The sequence below is a fragment of the Zosterops lateralis genome (genome assembly GCF_965231275.1).
Source record: "Zosterops lateralis genome assembly, chromosome: 2".
Classification (NCBI taxonomy): domain Eukaryota; kingdom Metazoa; phylum Chordata; class Aves; order Passeriformes; family Zosteropidae; genus Zosterops; species Zosterops lateralis.
Window position 1 is genome coordinate 94886880 of NC_139763.1, and position 14002 is coordinate 94900881.

General features: G+C 40.4%; 1 protein-coding gene across 3 annotated transcripts in view; it reads right to left on the bottom strand.

Moving 5' to 3' along the window:
* Positions 1-14002, bottom strand: part of GRAMD1C (GRAM domain containing 1C) — a gene marked incomplete at its 5' end in the record, with an annotated part of 51191 nt that overhangs the window by 19396 nt on the left and 17793 nt on the right. For all 3 annotated transcript variants that reach the window (XM_083855430.1, XM_083855429.1, XM_083855431.1), the window contains 5 exons: positions 881-1001; positions 2204-2322; positions 8481-8561; positions 9670-9765; positions 11535-11638. In XM_083855430.1, coding sequence (XP_083711556.1) covers positions 881-1001; positions 2204-2322; positions 8481-8561; positions 9670-9765; positions 11535-11638 — 521 coding nt within the window. The remainder of the gene's footprint in view (positions 1-880; positions 1002-2203; positions 2323-8480; positions 8562-9669; positions 9766-11534; positions 11639-14002) is intronic.

Consider the following 14002-nt stretch of genomic DNA (forward strand, 5'->3'; position numbering starts at 1 on the left):
AAAAACTATTAAAATAATCTCCCTTCTTCCTTCCCCAAATTCTCAAAAGCAAAACTGGCCCGAGTGAAGCTTATAAAAAATGCATTAGTGGTTTATTTTCTTTTCCAAGATCTTTGGGATATCTAATAACCAAAAGAAAACACCTGCAACTTTTTAGGACTACAGCTGTACACGGGAGCCCCAGTAATTGTGCCCATCTCAGATATCACTACTAATGTACTTGCTGTTCACACCAGCCAAACACATTCACAAATTCATACAACATGAATGAACATGAGTGAGGCATTCATGCTTGTTCAGTTGTACTGACCCAAGGCATCAAGGTAAAAAGTTAATCCTTATTATAGCAAGTGTGGGGGTTTACCCCTTCCTTCTGAAGCATTAAAAAAATATTTTATATATTCACAACAGCAAATTAACTGATCTTTGAAGGCAAGGATAACAAGGTGTAACTGCCCTTTAATAAGCCTTACATATAGGAGAGACAGTAATAAAAAGAGGAGATACCTTTTTAAATGACAAATAGCACAAACAAGAAAGCACTGGAAGTGAAAAAGGCATTACTTTAAAAGCACTTGGATAAAACACAAATATGGTGCCCTTGGGAACTGGGAACAAAGAAATTTTGTTTTTAAAGGAAAAACAAAAAACAGACCAGGGCATAAGCCTCAGCATTGTAGCCAGGCTGTGCAGCAAATTAGTGACAGAGCACTGCTGAAGCTCACATCAACAGTATTCTGTTATACAGGATTTTGCTCATTTTCAAATTCCTCAAAGACTTCTTTGGAAGTTATATCTCCATTCATCCTATGCTTACATACAAGTTAAGCACACATGCTTATCAGCTACAAACAGCAAGAAAGGCTGTGTCAGCACTTACTCCTGGCAACATGTGTCTGTTGAGTGACTCTCCTTCTGTTTGAGGCGTGGGCTCACGAACCAAACCAATCATTTTGGGTAGTTTTTCATCCCTTTCTCCAGACTCATCACAAATGCTGGATCTGTCCAAACCAAAAAGGAAGATATCTTTGGAGATATAAGCGCTGAGAAATCCTAGAAAGAGTCTCATGTGATTTTTGCATTGAAAACATGGCTGTTCAGATAACATTATGAACTACCAAATCATTCTTCCCACATACAGCTCATCAATATTGAGCCATTTTCCTCATTCCAGCTACCTCTCAGAAGATTCAGCTTCTGATCATCAGGTTAATAAAACCAAGAAAGTGAGTGCTGTGGGAAATGAGGAAACAGATACAGTTCATGATTAATTTGGAAAGAGAATGTTTTAAGAAAGTGTCAGAAAATAATTTTTTTCTTCATTGCTTGTTACAAAGTTGCAAAGTTGCAACTTTTTAACAGAAAAAAACCTAAAACATAACAAAAAAACCCCAAAAACCAAGCAAACCCAAAACAAAATCCAAACCAATCAAACAAGCAAATAAAAAAAAATTTGAAACTATTTAACAGAATATCTTTTGAAGCCTATTTTAAACTCAAGACACTTTTCCCTCAAACATACTCAGATAACACAGACTTGAAGCAACATAAATTACATTGTTCACTTTTGTAGAGTCATGCTTATTTACACAGAGATATGTAAAGTGCTGTTACTAGATTGACACTGGCAGGTCATTATTCACGTTTATTCAAAAAATCAAGGCAACTCTTTCAAAAAACCACATCACTATTATTACAATTATTCCAGCTTATTATATTATTATTCCTGTTTTGCAATTCAAGCTGAGGACAATACAAAAATAAGCTAAGACCTCAGATATCAGGAGAACAAGGCAAAACAAGTATTTCAGTCTCCGTAGAGGAGAGGAAGAAAAAAGTGCCTGAACCATAGCACAGCTCCATTCCATTCAAACCTTCCAAACACTTGAAGGGCATACAGGTGCTAACTAGGCACCATCATGTGAAAGGGCTGCTATTTAATCTCCCCTATGCTGGTCCCCAAGCAGATCCAGGGAGAACAAGGTCTTCCTCTCTCCTCTTCTAAGGGCTCTCAGCTGCATTGCTACTACTAAAAAAATTCACAGAGTCGAGTTTTTATGCACACTCTATGCAGTTCAGACCTTCGCTTCCTTTTACCACAGGCTCAACCTTTCTGGTAAAGCTACAGCAGCTCTTTTGTTCCTAAGGAAAAGGACACTGCTTCTCTCCAGGTGTTTCAATAGGCTGTACAGCCTCTCCTTACCGAGACTGTCCGTTGTCCTCAGACGACGAGTGGAAGCTTTCCATCTCCTCGCTGTTCAGGCCCAGCTCGGAGCCATAGCTCTGGTGCACCAGCTGCCAGAATTCCTGCTTGGTTAGCCTCTGAAACAAAGCAAGCTAGTCAAGAACCACGGCATGGGACAGTAAGGCACTGGAGGAAAAACAGCAACAAGTTTGAATTACACCACAGCCTTTAACCTCAATTCTGACAAGGACCGAAAGCATTCAGGTATCACGTTCCGAGATTGGGTTTCAGCATTTTGGGCAACTGTACTCCTGTCTACTCATACTCCCATTGCTGTTCAACCAATAACACCAGGCATAAGAAAAACCAACATTTTAAGAAAACACACACTTGTACCCACAACTTGCTTTTTCACAGGTCACCAATATTTTCACAGATACCTTCCAGGTACCTCCCTCTTGAACTTCACTTGATATGGCACAAGGTAAGTAAGCACCTCTTTGATTCCAAACAAACTGCTTAATAGATACCCACCTGTTTCCTGAGGATGCTCAGAGTACTTTACAAATTGTGGGAGGCTAGCATTTCAGTCACTACACTGGTGTAGGTCAGCCAACTGCCCACTTTGCCAAGGTGGGACAGGAGGTCCTCACTTTGTACCACCAGCATCCTCTTTACGAAAAATAGTTGCTTTTCTTCAGCATTACCTTGACTCACCACTAGCTAAGTCTTCTCCTTCTCTACAATCTCTCTATCCTGCTCCACAAATTCCCACAGCTACTGAGTCATATTTCTCCTAAATTGCCAGGAAAGCTTGGAGGTGAAAGTAGTATGACACGGTCATATCTGCTAAGTAAGCAATGAGTTTCAAAGTCCATCTCGGCTGTAAAGGGTTGCGGGGCAGGCGGAGAGTGGGGAGAGAAAGAAAGGAAATAAAGATTTTGATATTTAACAGAGCTCAGAGAGCAATACCAGCGATCTTAAAACAGGAGACACCACACTGGAAAATGTTCCTCGGCCACCATCCATATTGATCAAGGGAACAAGACCGTGCTAATGAGGCAGTAACACAAGGAGTGCTTACTATTTGCATGAAATGATGACATTAAATACCCATGCATTATTTAAAGCGCCTTTAAATGATCCTCTCCACCTGCCTGCTTCACCTGTAGAGTGTTAGTTACAGCACCCGCAATTTTAGACAGACCCGGAGGAGCTGAGCTGACCCGCCCGCAGGATGTAAATGCGCTCCCCGCGCCCCGTCCCGCTCCGCGACCCACCTGGCGCGTCCCGCCGGGCAGCGCGGGGGCCGGGACAGCCCCGCTCCCGCCGGGAGCCGCCGCCAAGCTCCCACTTCCTGATGGGCGGCGGCGCCGGGGCCCGGCCGGGGCCGCCCTCCGCCGGGGCAGCGCCTTCCCCGGGCTGTCGCCGCCGGCCCGGGGCGGGACACAGCCAGTCCCGGCCCCGCTGCCCCCTCGCCCCCCGCACTGCACCGCACCGCACCGCACGGGAGCCGCTGCCCCCGGGGCCGGGCAAACAGCCCGAAGGGTTTTATCCCCGGGTATTTTACGGCACAACACGGTTTCGGGCTTTTCAGAAAGCAGCTGGCAACAAGCACCTTATTGGCAGAGATCAGTTTCAAGGTATTTAATCCTAGCGAGGGCAAAGTAAACATTAAAATACAAAACACACAGCTCTAAAGCAAGGGTCATAGCGGCTAATGCCAGCCTCCCTCTGCACGGGGGTTTGTTCTACAGAGCGATGCAGTGCTGAAATACGTGCATCCACTTCCAGCTGGCCTCACTTTCCCCAGGCACTGTCTTCTGGAGCAATAAACGCAAAACCACAAACCACTACCTACAGCTGTTCTTATTAAATGGCCAAAAAATAGGGATGGGCATTACATGGTTTCAAAATACAACTGAGGTGGATCTTTAGCTAGCACACCTTCCAACCAGGAATCAAGGGACAGAAACAAAGAGATTTTCATTTCTGTTGTCCAATGTTGCCAATGCCTTGATTCCCAGTCATAACGGCACAGAGCTAATGTTGCTAATTAAATTCACCATTATGTTCTGTCTGTAGGCAAATCAATAGTTGGACGAAAGCAGAAAAGCTTTTCAGCTCCTACAAAGGAATCCATAAAGCTGTTTTATGTTGTTTTGCAAAAGCAATGTTACCAACTTCTGTTTCTAAAACAGGATTCATGCACTCTGCTCAATTATTCCTAGCTCAGCTAGATATAATGGTCACAAGTCAAGATCAAACGAGACTTGCTTTATTGTATCAGAAAGAGTCAGTCCTGAAAGCAAAGGAGGGCATAAATTTTCTGGGTCAGACTTCTGCTTCTGAGAAGACAGCTTAGAGAAGCTCTGAAGCTTGAAAGGCAAAATCTAAACATGAATTACTTTGCCCATTCAAGGTGATGATCTGCACCGGGTTTTTCCTCAGTTCTCTTTGTACACAAAAACAAAGGCTACAAGAAGCAGCTGGAATACACTTTTGTCTTTTCAAGCAGAGCATAGATAGATCATCAATACTTCACGCCAGACAAAGCAGCGTCATGACACAAGCAAGACTACAGAGTACCACCGAGAGAAGCAAAGCTGGTGATTTTTACCTTCTATGGACAAATGCAGAAATAAGAACAAGACATGCCATACAGGTTGACTACATCACATTCCTGCCAGGCAACTCTGATACAGAACTCTGATTGTTTGCAGAACGGGGAGGGAAACAAACTCTCCCTCTAATTGCCTAAACATGAAGCTCAGAATCAAACCAAGCCATCTTTCATCTCTTAAATTAATCTTGTTATACACAAAGGTGCAAAAAAACATCTCTCTTTTCACAACCTTCCCTGAGAAGCTGCTGGGGAAGGCAGAACTGCTTTTCAGAGAGGTGTTTTGCCACAAGAAGCCCAGCTGATCAGAAATTCTGGTCCCTTCTCACACCTCTAGACTTACCTGCCACAATGTCTCCGGAGACAGGTGCAAATCTCTACCCAGCAAAGCATAAGAAGAACAATAGGAAAATAAATCCAACTCTAAGGCAGAGGACTCATGGGAGTGGAGACTGATTAAGTTAAGATCTTGTTCCATTAGAAATAAGGAGCGCTGTGTTTGTTCGGGATTTGAATGACCTGCCTAATTACATTTTAATTTGTTCCTTCTCCCTTAAACTTGAGGGATATTTGACACCTATAAGGTGTACAAAAATAAAGCAAAATTGTGAATGGCCCTGCTCTTATTGCCAATAGAAGGATAAACAAACTTCTTGTACCAATCTGGAAAGCCCCCTGCAAAACAGGATTTTTGGCTGATTTTAAAAACTGAAGTATTATTGAAAGCTGTAGTGGATGTGGAAGCGGCTATCTGTTTTATCAAGACCGGTGTCATGTCTCTTCCAGACCTGCATTAATGATTCCTTATTTTCCATGATGCTAGATCATTTAAAAAACAACGGCAAGGTGAAAGCCTACAAGACTCACTCTGCACACATTTTGCATCAGGGACAGAAAAAAAAAAAAAAAAGATGGAATTTTTCTTCAAAGAAAGAAGTCTTTACATGGACATTTAAAGAATAAAAAGCCCAAGAAAGGCCCATGATAAGAGGAAAGTACCTACTGATTTGCAGAGGAACTAAAGTTGAAGGGCACCAAACACACTATAGTGTATTATGAGCAAGATCTGAAGAACTTATGAGCTGCAGAATTGTAACTGAGCTAAAGGAGACTAGGAGTCCTGTCAGAGCCACAGTGCAAAGTTGGGGGAAAGCATCTTGACAGATGAATTAAGTTTGGGCACAAAAGAGCATGTAACCATTTGCTGGTTTTCTTGCTTAGTGCAAGTCGTTTCTAACAGAAAGGCAGATTTGTCAAAGGACTACTTGTCCAACCACCTAGGACATGCAACAGTTGGGAGGTACAAGGCAGAACGGCCACCAGATGGAGATCTGGGAAAGGGTTTGAGGCTGACCCCACCGAGAAGTTCTGCAGTTGCTGAAAGCTGAGGGTTTATCAGGTAAAGCAGACTGGCCACTCCTCGGAAGTGAGACTTCACAGCACCAAATCTATGCCCAGAAGTGCTGAAGAGGCCAGGGACTGAAAATTATCTCTGCACAGATATGATTTGAAGCAGATGTAATTCCAGTCCCCTGGATCCAAATCCTGAAAATTGGGTATTATTCGCTGTCAGGTGGCTCAAACCAGCACTGTGACACCTATAGTCAGAGTTATACTTCTGATGACAACTTTATTTCAAAATTTAACAGTTGGATGTCATGTCCAGGTCTAGCAGATGTGCTCCAGAATATAACCAAGCTATTCACAGCCTTTAAAACATTTAGCTATTTGCAGAGGAAACATTAAAACCAGCTCGTTTTGGAACTGGTTCCAGAGTGAGATTTGTTTTTTGTCAAAAACCTTACAAATTCTGATGGCATTCCTTTGATCACTGAGGCCAGGAACACCAAACTGCACATACTCAGGCATTTCATACCATGGCAGGGCCTCAGGTGTACGAGACATTTTCCAAATGTATGCTGTTCCTGACACTGGAGTGGTGGGGAGAAAACACCAAGGGCTCTCTTTGAGTATTAGTTCAGTAGACAGCTGCCATTCTAGTAGTGTCAGTGGATCCAGCTCCAGCAACCTCAATTTCTACTTTCAACTCCACAGTGCTCCTCTACAGCATTATCTAGTAAAGAATGCCATAAAGAAGGCTGACAGGTGACTCAAACACCTTCTAGCAGAGAACCAAAAGTCATTACTACATTTCAGAAGAAGGAGCTCAACCTAACAGAAATCCTGTTTCAATAATAGCTCCAAACATACTGCATTAAAAAGCCCTTCATACACTTCATGACTGTGCTCCATTTTATAACTGAGAGCCCAAAGCAGAAATTCTCATAAACAGATTTATCTTTTAACATACTTCAGTGAGGATGCAAGCAAGCTAACAGCACGATTTGATAGAAATAATAAGGATAGTTCCCAAGCTACTCAAATGCACTGCTTCCTAAACCCTGCTGGCTTAATTCATCTCATCTTGCATTCAGTCCATGCCTCCTGCTTCCCTATCTATCCTTTAGCTACTGCTCTAAAGTGAAAAATTGATCCTAATGTGACACTCATTTCAGTGTCACAGAAAAGAAACACACACAAAAAACTAATACTGAACAGTACAAAGCTTGTTGCCTCTGTTCCAGCCCTAGGGTATTTTTGTATACCTGAATGTCCATACATTGACCCTCCAGCACCACAAACTAATCAACTGAATAACATAAGTGCCATTTCTAACAGACTCAACACAATGAAAGAAAGCAAGGTTACTTCCAGTTGCACATTCCAGTCAAAAGGTGACGTAGTATGTTGTGGCTGGATTTAAGACAAGATAGTTATGAAGTTACAATTAAATAGTATTTGATTTGAGGAACAAGAGACTTGCAAGAAACATTGGGTTTGCCTTAAACAGAACTTCCCTTTATTTTCAGCTTTTGTTTTGACAAAAAGCATCTCTAGTCTGCCCTAAAATTCTTCTAACCAAAAAGTGCAGCTACTATGTGTAAATAGCACAATAGCTTTAAACCTTTGGGGATCATTGCAGTGTTATATATGGATATTTCAATGTGTAATTGCAACTGTGTTAGAATATTTAAACAATGAGAGACAAACAGGAAGGAATTGGTTTACAAAAATTGTCTTTCTTACAGTGATGTCCTGCAAAAGTGTAAGTCCATTTTTAGAAAGATTAGCTTAATATCCACAGATTGCAATATAAATCAAGCTAACTAGCCCAAATCACCAAAATACACTTCCATATCATACAGTCTGCCTCGCTGCATTTATTCAAGGTCAGCAGAGTTGTAATGAGTTGTCTGGCAAAGGTTCAGCTAACTTATCTGAGAAGGAGTTTTGGCCTTTTTCCTTGAAAGTTTTCACTGAGAAAACCTCTTGCCTTTTTGATCACAAATTAGGCATAGAAAATGTGAAGCAAATGCATATAAATTTAGTAACATATGCTTGAGCTCATAGTGAAGAGAAGCATGCAACCCATATGCAAAGAAAAAATGCTCCCTCAACAGCAGAGTTGTAGGTGGCAGTCTGAGAAGGAAAAAATGAGAATTTCGTCTGTGATCTAAAGTGCAAAGAACCAAAGCAGAACATCAGATTAGAATTCTAAGTCAGAAAAGAAAAGCTAACTTCAAGTCTCTTATTCTCCAGAGGCACATCTGCCTATATTAGAAAAAGTTTATTTGGTTACTTAACCACAGGTACTGATGCAGACAAGCTTACCTTATCCAGCAACACATTCTGCCACAAACGGAAGATGCTGAGGTAGCTTCTGTCTCTTGCACTGAATGACGTGAAGAAAAACTGCAGAAAAAACCCAAGATGAATCCCAGAACGCTTCCTTGAATATCCACTGTTATCAGTAACAGTTTGCCTCATTTCACATTTAACAAACCTGGGGGTCGTATTTCTCAGGTTCCACACTTTGCATCACTTTCAGTGAGTAAGAATATGTTTCCCAATGGCCACAGAGTATATGAAGACATTTGCTGTTCTGGCCATGTGACTACCCTTGGAATAAAGGAAGAGCTCCTACTCAACTTAAACACACTTAAATTTTTTCCCATGGGCAGTTGAACAAATCAGAAACACATATGCCTATTTCTTACAGGCCACTTCTTCTGCCACACAAGCCTTTTACTAACATTTTCACACAAGATGATGTGAAATTAAACTGGAAGATCAAATTATACGCATAGTTTTCAATTTCATTTTTTTTAAATCTTTCCCATTGGAAAGTTGGGGGGTTTTAGCAAAGAAGTCTACTATCTTCCTTGTCACTGAAAGTTAATACTGGATGAATTGAGAGGGAACAGCCAAATATGATGAATCACAGTTGCTTCCCAAAGAACAGCTCCAGGTTCACTGTGGAAAGCTCTGTTCTTTGCCAAGAATTATTATTTTCAAGGCATTTATAGAAGAACTTATCACAGTGTATTGCATAGACTCTGCATCATGCTTCTCAGTTTTTCAAATACACACTCAAAAACTTCATTTCCCAGCACATCTTCTGGGGTAAATTTCTCCATTACTCAAAACCCATGACATCACAGTCCTTTTGTTTTCAGTACTTTTCTTCAAGGACCACTTGAAATCCAGTGACTTCAATATTTTTTCAGTATGAAGAATATACATTCTGAATTCATGCTTTGAATTTTAGTTTTCCATTAAATAGGTGAAACAAACTCTTACTTTCTGGTTACTGTATCAACACCACTAAGGGATTCTGCAGTCAAACTGGAGTTGAATTATCAAGCAAACATGTACAGGGACCAAACCTAAGCCTGCCTTCTAATCCAAATCACATTTAAACATTTGACAGGGAATTTACATATGCAAATTTAGACTAGAACAAGTGCTGTGTTCTGGACTCTATCATTTAGCAAGAGCATATTTAAAAGCAGAGTTTCACCTTCTCTCCTTTTGTTGCTATTTGTATGGCATTTGGAATGAGACGAGCAGTCTTCTCCTTTGTCATGAAAGTGATATCCTTCAATGCAATAGAAATCTACACAGAAACACATTTAATATGACACATTAAAAATAACTTATGACTAAAAAGTTCAATGTTACAGAATATGCAAGAGAGACTCAAACTAACCCCAAGCCCTGGGATGCAATTCAGATGAGATCACAAAGGCAATTACTGTCTCCACTTGCTACTTTAACAGCAAGCATTTCAAGGTAGAAACTGAGGTGACTTAAGAGTCATCTCCTCCTCTTTCACATTAGGACTAGGGAAGTAAGTGGTTCTTTCTGCTTTTCTTCCACTCCTCCAGCCACAATCCCAACCAAACATAAATCATAGATCTGAAAGTCAATCCCAATCAGAATGCTATACATACAGCAGGACACAGATGAGAGAGGTCAGATAACAGACTGTGTAATCGCACAGAAGTTTACAATACAGTCCATTTTCAAAATTTCATTTGCAGTCTAGCCTCTACAAGAAATTCTTCCTGCCTAGGCACGTTTTATTTGTATATTAGTAGTTGAAATCTTTGTTTAGAAGAACACGGTCTGACTGGCTGCAAGAAGACATTTCCCTCCAGCCTACTCCCTCTTCTCTTGAATATAAGGCTGTGCTGCCATTTAGCTTAGAGAAAGAAGGAACATACAGCTCTAACTTGTTTTTTCCTAGGTGAGCAGAACGTTCTCCACTTATTCCCTCTCTCTTTGCAACAACACAGCCTGCTAAACTCTACCCTTGGCTCTACCATTGTAGCTGATGAGCTCAGATTGCCTAAAGGTATTGCTGAAGATATCACTCCGCTAGACAGGCAGAAACAGGTTACCAGGATGTATGCTGCTTTGGTTAAAAAAACCCACTCAATCAGTTTTTGTACAGTTTATCTATTCAAGGGTATAATTACAAAGGGTTTATTTTTTAATTAATTTCACATTTAAATAAGAAATATTTGATCATCAAATCCATCTGACAAAAGTAAGCTTGGTTTTCAGTTAAGTATTTCTACAGCCCCTCAAGGTCTTAAATACACAAGCTATTTGTTGTTTGTCCTGTGTATTTCAGAGCACTCAAATGTGAGATACTAACTTAAATGATTAACAGCATCACAGTTCACAGAATATTTTGACATGTCCATCCTCTGTTTGCTAGGTTATCTTCCTTCTCTTATTCACTGCTTCATGCAAGTTCTACAGCAGATGCAACAACTGTGTGAATGAAAGATTTTAACTCATTAACCTAATCTGACAGAAATAAAGGGCCAACATATCACAAATATCTACCTTTGCTTGTACTGTTCAATAGCCACAGACCACAATATGAAAACTTGCAGAAGTCATTTATCAATTCCCTTCAGCTGTTCGTAGATGCTGATATTTACATGTAAGGCTAAGTCAAGTAAGATTCAATGTTCGGGAGTTCTTGAATAGGGCATCACCATATACCATGTCATGCCCCAGGACTTACAGTAGGAGATTATGTGTTACATTCCTTTATAGGACAACTTTGCGTGGTAAGGAAAGGCAAATTGTCATCCAGAAATGTGAAAAGCCAGCTTTAGCATAATTCCTAAACTTCTTATGCTGAATGACTGACTAAGCAGGCTTAGTTCAGCATTCAACTGCCTCCATTGCTATTCTTATTTTACAGAGAACAGATCTCCATTTCCACTCAGGGATGCAGGCTCTTTCTTCAGAGCCCAGAGTTACTAGCATGAGACTGACAGGATGAGATCTGAGAGACTCTAATCCTATATCCTGATAGGATAGGACAAAGAAAAGGTGGGATTCAAGTGAGCTAAGAGATCTTACTGTGGTCTCCCATCGGAAAATGTTGCTGTGGAAACAGAGCCAGTTTTCCGAGAGATACAAGCGTCCTTGCAGCAGGATATCCTTCTGGAGCGCACAGGCGTAATCTGTGTACGGAGAGCAAGAGCAAGTTACTCACACACTGCCTGCAGCACAGCCGACCCAAACCTGTTAACTAAAATGAGAGGGGGTATTACAATACTATAAAAAGCCATTTCTTTCAAAAGCTTTTAAGAAGTCTACAAAGGCAGACTTGTGCTGAGCCTGCATCCCAACCATTGCTCTGGGAACAGCCCAAAGCCAGAGTTGATGGTACATCCCTGTGAGGACAGCACTCCATCCGTCAACCCCTGTGCACTAAGGTTTTCAGAGAAGAGGTGTCAGGCAAGACCAGGAGTGCATGAGAGAAGTATTCATTAGTCAGACTTCAAAGCACCTAAACAACAGAATACACAAACATTTTATAGTACAACAGATTATACTGTCAACTCCTACAGAACAGTAGTTCATATGTTTTGTAAGATAATAGTTTTCCACTGAACAGATCCTATCACTAGCTAAAACTATCTGCAGAGTGAGACACTAACAGGCAGATTGAAGCTATCCAGTTCTTGAGGCAGGGGATATTTCCTTAAGTTGACTATTATTTTTATGATACTGTCTCTGACTAAAATATCCCTATTAAGAAGCAGATTTCATCTACAATGCAATTACACCTCATCAGATACCTGCTAATTAAGAATAAGAGCAGAGGATATAGTCACACTTCTTAAAAATCTTAGAGAGCTTTTCCAATTTCAGAGCCTGAATATTCAATCAAAAGGAATTTTCAGAAGTACTGCTGCTGGATAATTAAGATGGATCTCTTTTTGGAGCTCCAACCTAAAGAAGGCTACCTAACGTATAGAAAATATGCAGAATGTATGTATTGATGTAATATACATTAGTGATTTTACCCTTAGGTATCTAATAGCTTTGTGTCTGGTATTGTCCGAGCCAGAATTTTGATTCTGTGCACTACAAGAACATAATAAATACAGTTCTTGTTCAAATATCAAGAAGTTCAGGTGTCCCCAACATCCTAACTTCAAGCTATATCTGCATTTACAGAAGCTTTTATTATGATTTTTAAAATTCTCTAACGTTTCCCCCCTCAAATCATCAAGTGGAAATAAATTTTCTTGTAACAAGAATGAGGCATGTATACAAGCCCTTGGAGATGTAACTACAAGTAGAACTACAGAAGCCTCAATCTAAAGAAGTTAGCTGTAAGTGCATGTATTAGAACAGTCAGTTACCAAAATGCTGACAGAGGAAGGCAAGAGGAGTTTGAAGTTAAGGACTTGAGGAAAGAATTATGAAGAAGCTTGCATCTGACTTCTGTGGCTTTTAGGAGATGGATTCAGACCTATAAAGGTCACCACTGGGCAAGTGATGAGTAACCCCACTCTGACCTAGCTACACAAAAGAGAATATCAAAACAAACAGAAGAGATTAGCATTTTCCTTTTAAGTTTTCAGAACCAGTAACTTTATATGTTGCTTGAAAACAACATTTTCAGCCAAATCATAGTGGCTCCTTTAAGCTGCCATTTAGACAGGCTAAGTAATTCCTTTCATTTTAATAAAATAATATTTTACATAATTATATAATCTTTACATACAGTGCTCATTACAGTTGCTTATTTTTAACAGCCGATTTAAAAACAGAAGCAGTAACAATTACTTTAATGAACAGCAGCAAGCAATGGCTTCTTGAAGCACTGTAAAGCCTGTACCAAGTCTCTCTACATCAAGCAAAGGAAAAGCTCCTTGCTTGGAGGATGCAAAAAATCCTTTCAAGGAAACACTGCTTTTTATGGGGTAAAAAAAATATTAAGTAAAAACAATGGCTTTGCTTCTGATGGAACAAATTGAGATTAACCCATTACTAAGTCTCTCTCTAAATCCTACACAGACTCCTCTTTGAAACTGTGCTTCAGAGTTTGCTCCATGGCTTTCTGCATCAATCAAGTGTAAGGAGAAACATCAAAACAATGCTTTGAAGTAATAGCCTTTCCTTCTGTTTTACATCCCTACTGAAGTATTTTAAAAATGCAGAAGGCATTTTAGAGGATAAGTGCCTCCTGAGGCTGTAAAAAGGCACAGAGATTTAACTGCTTCAGAGCTGTTGCTGGCCTACTACAAGCATACACTAAAGAGCCTGTCAATATTCACTTCCTTAGAAGTTGCATAAAATGAGAGATGAACTTTAAACAATCACAATGCTACTTTTGTATGAAAATATACAGTGTATTTGTTACACAAACAGAACACAGGTAGGTGATAAAGGAGGAAATAAGGTGCATCACTATGCACAGGAGGTAGGGTTACATGCTTGTCTTCTTTGGATTCTGCAGTGGAGTAAAACAGGGTTGGAAAAGGAGTATTTTAGTGCTGAGAGAAGTTATGCATCATATTGATATTCTCTGA